Source organism: Cyphomyrmex costatus, unplaced genomic scaffold (genome assembly GCF_001594065.2).
Source record: "Cyphomyrmex costatus isolate MS0001 unplaced genomic scaffold, Ccosl1.0 scaffold2, whole genome shotgun sequence".
In the NCBI taxonomy this organism is placed as follows: Eukaryota; Metazoa; Arthropoda; class Insecta; order Hymenoptera; family Formicidae; genus Cyphomyrmex; species Cyphomyrmex costatus.
Genome location: NW_017276038.1, coordinates 2,035,294 through 2,042,301, shown reverse-complemented (window position 1 = coordinate 2,042,301; position 7,008 = coordinate 2,035,294). Strand labels below are relative to the sequence as shown.

General features: G+C 29.0%; 1 protein-coding gene across 1 annotated transcript; it reads left to right on the top strand.

Annotated features, from left to right (window-relative positions):
- The first annotated feature begins 4,693 nt into the window (after positions 1-4,693).
- LOC108773217 (uncharacterized) lies at positions 4,694-6,020 on the top strand. The gene is made up of 2 exons (XM_018538956.1): positions 4,694-5,752; positions 5,862-6,020. The coding sequence occupies exons 1-2, from the start codon at positions 4,694-4,696 to the stop codon at positions 6,018-6,020; spliced, it is 1,218 nt and encodes a 405-aa protein (XP_018394458.1).
- The last annotated feature ends 988 nt before the right edge of the window (positions 6,021-7,008 follow it).

The following is a 7,008-nucleotide window of genomic DNA, read 5'->3' as shown; positions in this document are numbered from 1 at the left end:
TTTTCTGAAACAGTCTTTCTTGAGAACATTTAAAATATTTAACAATTGTCTCATTGTGTTATATATCCGCCACATCGTCAAATCTGTTCCTTTTAAAGTCTTTTAAATTTTTGAAAACAGCCAGAGTCACACGAAGCTGCATCGAAACTGTACAAAGACTGACAGACTTTGAATATCCGTGTTTCGTCAACAAATTAAAGATAATATGAGATAAATTGTCAGATTATCGTGATCAAACGACAATCAATACTTTTCCATATAAATGAGACGTTTCTTTCTCACTGCATGATAAAAGTTTGTACAAATTCATTACTTGACGCATTCGGTCATTGCAGAGGAATTAGATAATGCTATATATACTCACGATTTTGGATACTTAGTGCGTACTGTTGTTCTGCCGGATTATGTCGCTTGACAAGATTCTCACAAATAGAGAACATATGTGTTATACAATAGCACATCCACGTACAAATAATCGAATTTTCTGAACAGACCTCGTATGTACGCTTTTCGCTATAACGTCAATATTTCACAAAATGCAAACAACATCATTTATTATAATAGATGCATAATATTATAACAATATATAATATTATAGAGAAATCGAAAGTAATTCATTATATCTTAATAGTCCTATAAAAAGAAATTCGTATTCATAAACACCTCGATTAATAAATCGATAAATTAGGTACATAAAATAAACATTAATGACTTCTTTATTGCATAATAATAATACAGTACATATTGCTCCAAGAGTTCCATGGTTACTTCATACTAACAAATGATTCGTGAGTCATACTTTATGATCCATAGGAGCACACAATTTGCAGTTTTAAACTTACATTCACAGCGAATAGTGACAGTTTCTGCATTTGTTAAAAAAAAAAACAAAAGTGAAGACTACACTTAGAAAGAAAGCTTTCACAACTATAATTACGTTAAAATCGAAATGCTCACTACCAGCAATGAGAAATATTTAAGCAATTAATAGTTTAATTAATAATTTTCAAGCAATTTATTTATGACAACAGTCGCTAATCATGTTTAGTTTATTATCGAAAATTCGAGAACGAATCAAGGACAAGATAGGAGAAAGAAGACAGTTATTCCATGCTATGGATTTTCAGTCCTTAATGTATCCTTGTTTCACTTTTGGTCGCATTCTTGGTATGCATCCGTACAAAATCAACACTTTACCTTTCGAAATTTCTAAACCATGTTATATTATATCAATTATAACTGTATGTGTCTTCTTCTTTTCTTCATTGATAATAACAATAAACATTCCTGAATGGTTTGGTCCCCACCGAAACATAAGCAAACTTATTGAACTTGTCTCTTTACAAATAGTCGGTACTTTTATAACAATCGTCACATTTGTTTTAAGTGGTCCACGAATTCGTTTACTTAAATCTATACTGCAGATCTCTTCAAGATTATCTTCAGAATCGTATCAAAAGCCATCTATACTAATTCATATTAAGGATATTTTTGGTATCTTTTTCTTACTCGTATATACAATAAAGGATTGTTACAAATGGCGTATTTCCGTCTCGCTCAAGTTGTCTGCGTTGTACTTCAATCTGGTATCGTTTCAGATGAATATGCTGTATATAAATTGTATTTATGTATTAACAGCTTGTTTCAAGAAAATCGACAACGATTTAAAAAATTTACTCATAATGTGCGATCAACCACATTCAGTCAAATGGTTCTGTTTTACGCAAAGGAAATCTCATCTGCTAATGAAACTTAAAGCTTTAAAGAAGCTACATTTGGAGATTAGCAATTCAGTGCGAATGCTAAATATAATTTTCAGTCCGCAGATTCTTGCAACCATAGTCACAATTATCATCGTCATTACTTTTGAATTGCACTTTAATGTGATAAGTTGGCAAAATGGGTTGTCTATCGGTTGGATGAAACAGATTAAGAATAGAATTACAATGCCCTATGTTGTATTTCATGCTATCAAAATAGCATTGATAACATGGACTTGTCAAACCGGCAAAAATCAAGTCATCAAAATCAACACTACTGTTCACGACGTGCTTAATAGCACTGATGATGAGCAAATTAAACGTGAGGTATTGAAAATTTTAATTTCTCTATTCATTGTCTTAATATTTTATATCATGATACATTTTTTATATACAGAATAGGACATTTAAAGTATTATAATCTATGTAACTACATTTTATTTTTGAAAACTGACTAAATATGTATAATATATATAATATTTTCTTTACACCAATCAATTTATGTATATAATTAGTATATACATAAAAATATTAACATACTCGTATGTTTAACAAAAAGTTATAATTTACAAGACATCAAAATGTTCTAAAAGTATAATATATCTCATATATATATATATATATATATATATATATATATATATATAAACTGTCAATTTTTCGATATACATATTTACCTTATTTTTATATATGAAAAAGTTAGGGAAAATATGTTATGTAAAAAAAATCATATCATTCCATTTAAAAAAATAAAAACGACCTCTAATGACCTTTAAAAAATAATTTTTTTTTAAATTGATTTTATCATTATTTGTCCCTTTTGAAATCAATTTTTGTCAAAACATGTTTTTGATACGTCACGTACTTTCGGAGATAGTAGCTTGTAACAAATGCTCCACTTTGTATAACTATGCAACGTATAATTACGTTTCCCGAATCGAGAGAGAGAGAGAGAGAGAGAGAGAGAGAGAGAGAGAGAGAGAGAGATTTGTAAATGTTTTCTTTTTATTTAACATTACAGTTACAGTTGTTTTCTTTGCAAATAATCCATTGTGACAACAAATTTACTGCAAAATGTCTCCCTCTGGACGCGACGCTTCTCACAGTGGTAAGTGAGCAATCATTTCATAATTCAATATCTTTAAATTAAATTACAGTATTTACTTATATTATAATTATACTTTTTTAGATAATAGGTACTATTACTACGTATTCTTTTATTTTAATACAATTTTTGATTGTGACGAATTCTTGTGATGGGAATCTTGTAAAAAATGTTACACAAGCAATCTAAATCAGACGTACAAGAAATTTCATAAAACACAATCGGTAAAAAATTTATTTTTAAATATTGAACATACTTTCTTCTTTATAATAAATGCAACTCTTGTAACGTAATCAATTAATGTTTTATATTTATACAAATATATTGAAACATGTAATGTAGTTACTATTTGCTTTAAATGTAATACCTAATTTATCAAAGATTTTGCAAATATAAATAGAATACGCAACACATTTTGACATTATGTTTACTGAGAATTTATTAAAGATACCGATTTCTGATGAATTTCTTACTTAATATTTTAAATTTTTATTTTATTTTAATAATTTTGTGTTACTAGAAGATAAATAATTATATCTAAAGTAAGTTTAATAATAAACGTTTAAATAAATATTTTGTGGCATTTCATTTGCACAATTCAAGTTTTATTATTTTTTATAGTAATAATTCCATTAATTTTTTGTTGAAAGAAATATAATAGGATCAATGCATATTTTATTACAATAATGTTCGCTTGTTTTTACTATTTTCTTTTATTATGTTCTTGAAATATAAAGAATTACTATCATAAAAAATTACTTACTTAAATTACCTGACATAATTTTTTGTCTTTAGGTCACGTAAAATTAAAAAACTTAGAATATCAATGATGCTACACAATAATATTAGATCAATTAGCTATACTTTAGATAATTGTTTAGACTAATAGTGTTCTAAATAATAGTATTGTCATTTCATCATAACTTATTTTTAATAACTTGCATTCATTATAATATGTATACCATTCGCTACAATGACGATGTTTGACAAAACGCAAACAACTCTAATTTAATAATAATGTATACAATATTATTGCACAATAATATAATACACAATATTATATGGAAATCGCAATTATTATATCGTAATAATTATATCATAATAAGATTGCCGAATAATAATTCGTAGATTATTGTGATATAAATCAAATTTTTAAGATAAATATCAGTGACAAGAGTTACTTTCGATCAAATAAAAAACTGTATGTTGATATTAATATTTTTATATTAAATGTTATATCCAATCATAATATATTAAAAATAATATATTACGATATAAAAATATACGTATATTATATAAATAATAAGAAAAAATTTAATCTCAAAGTGTTTAAAATGGTAAATATCCAATTTTGAAATCGGATACTCAATGTTTAACACATTTTTAGAAACTAATAATTTACTACGTATTCGGAAGTTTCTGTTTTATGTGTACAGATATTATTATTCTAATGAGTCACATCTATATGTTCACAATGATGGCTTACATGACAGCTATTATATTTCATTACTTTATGCACTATATCCCAAGGGTGATACGTGTAACAGCTCCATGGTTACTTCATGGTTAACAAACAATCCTTAAGTCATGTCTTATAACGGAAATTGGTAGTGTTATATTAGCGTTAACCTGACTGGATGTGTGATAGACTATAAAAAGTCTATGTTAGTTTCTGTATATGTTACGAGGGAAATAAAGCAGAAAAACACATTTAAAAAAGAAACTTTTGTGATTACTCATTTAAAACTAAAGTGCTCGTAATGAGACATTTATATAATTAATAATAGGGCAAAGAATTTTCAAGCAATTCTTTCACAACACTTCCTTTATGTTCAGTCAATCGCAATTCCAAGGACAAGTCGAAGACAGAAAAGAAGGAAGAAGATGGCGACTATTTCACGCCACAGATTTTCAATCCTTGATGTATCCCTGCTTCATGTTTTGTCGCATTCTCGGAATATTTCCGTACAGAATTAACGCTTCATCTTATGAAACTTCTCAGCCATATTACATCTTGTGGACTGTTGTTATGTGCGTCATTTGCTTCTGCACGTTATTAACAGTCCAAGTGGTCAACAATTCTGTCTTGTTTGAGGGTAGAAGCTTACGCAGAACTTTTGAGATTAACGCCTTTTATATATTTAGTGGTTTTATAGTGGTCTTTACATACGTTTGGGATCGACCACGAATACGTTTACTTCAGACTATACTGAATATCTCTTCCGGATTGCCGTTGGAAACATATCGGAAACAGTCTATGCTGATCCACGCCAAGGACATAATCGGTTTTATTTTCATACTTATACAAGGATCATTCAATTTGCTCTACTTGGAATATCCTCCTTTTGTCAAGGTGTTTTCAATGTACATCACTATGTTCGTGCTTCAGATAGATATGCTATACATGAATTGCATTTGTGTATTGAAGGCTTGTTTGAAGAGGGTCAATGATAGTTTGGTAAATCTGCTCGTAATGAAAGATAAGCCATATTCATTTCGATGCATCTACTATCAGCAGAAAAATTTTTTCTTGTTGATGGAGCTTAAAGCTCTAAAGAAACAATATTTGATAGTCAACGACACAGTACGGATGCTAAATATAATATTCAGTTTGCATCTTCTTGCTAGTACGGTCGTAACCTTCGCTAGAATTACTTTCTTCTTGTATTATTGTATAGTATTGTGGCAAGATATCTTATATTTTCAATTAACTACTTTACAAAAACAGTCCAGTTACATATTTTTCATCACATCTATACTGTTTTATTTTATAAAAACAGCACTGTTAGTGTGGGCATGCGAGACTGGCAAAAATCAAGCCAATAAGATTGACGTTACTATTCACGATGCACTCAACAACAGTAATGACGAACAAATTAAAGATGAAGTAATAAAAATAACAATTTAATTTGTATATCGTTTAAAAAAATGTCATATATTATTATGTTTCTTTGTTATTTTTTATATAATTAATTATTTTTCCTCTGACATTACAGTTGCAGCTATTTTCTTTGCAAATATTACATAATAAACGACGAAATATATTCTGTGCGAAGGGTCTCAATATGGATGCGCCGCTTTTTGCTGCTGTGAGTGATCAATTATTCGCCTTTATTAATTTAATTCATATTGCATATGATTTTGCTTTTAGTTAATAGGTAACATCATCTCATATCTGTTAATCTTGATACAAATCTTGAAAATGTCGATTTCTTGCAATGAATAAGTAGTTAATAGTTCACAATATTATATAGATAATATAACTAAGTAAAGATATAAAAAAGAAGAAGAGAAGAATATGTTTCTAAACATTAAAAATATTTTCTATTGATAAAACATAATCGTCCGATATTCGTATAAATAGTTGTAAACAAACATATGTGTAAAAAAGCATTAAAAATGTTACACTAAATGTATGTTAACAGTAACCAGAAAATAAATAAATAAACATAATTAAATTAGATACTTGTTGATCAATTAAAAGTAAATAATGAGATTAAACTTTGATTTGCGATAGTTTTGGAACTTTTGCGTCATACTTGAACGAAAGGGAAGGAAATCTTTTTTCCTTAAATAACGAAATATTTGCGTAATACGAGACAAGATTGTTCCGCATTACGATTGTCGATGATACGATATCGGGAGCGAATAAATTTCATTACAGCCGGCGGACGCGTTTAATGCCGAGCAGCTCCGGCGGTCTAAAGGCCTGGATAGGCCAACTCAGCACCCTGATATTTCTTTGAATAGAGATCTGTGTCGTGCGATAGGCTTGTATAAAAGACGGAGGTGAAGACGGAAGGAACTCCACCTCTATCTTGCTCTTTCATTCGCCCGTTCCTCGTCGCCGTAGTTCTAATGTCACTTAGCATATCACCACTCTCCGTTCCTTTAGACTCAAATTTTCACGCTCTGCCTCTTATAGATAACTCCCGTAGCTCTAAACTCGTTAGTAAACCAAACTAATACTTATTGCAAGTGACACCAAGTGTGAAATGAAGTAACACAATCTTGAAACGGAACGTACCATAATTAAGGTACAAATGTCGAAGTAAATCCCGTTAAACTTTACTTGATTTAATATGATTCCATAGCTAAATTTCTATCAGTTTATTAAACTAAAATTAAACATGTAGAATGTAT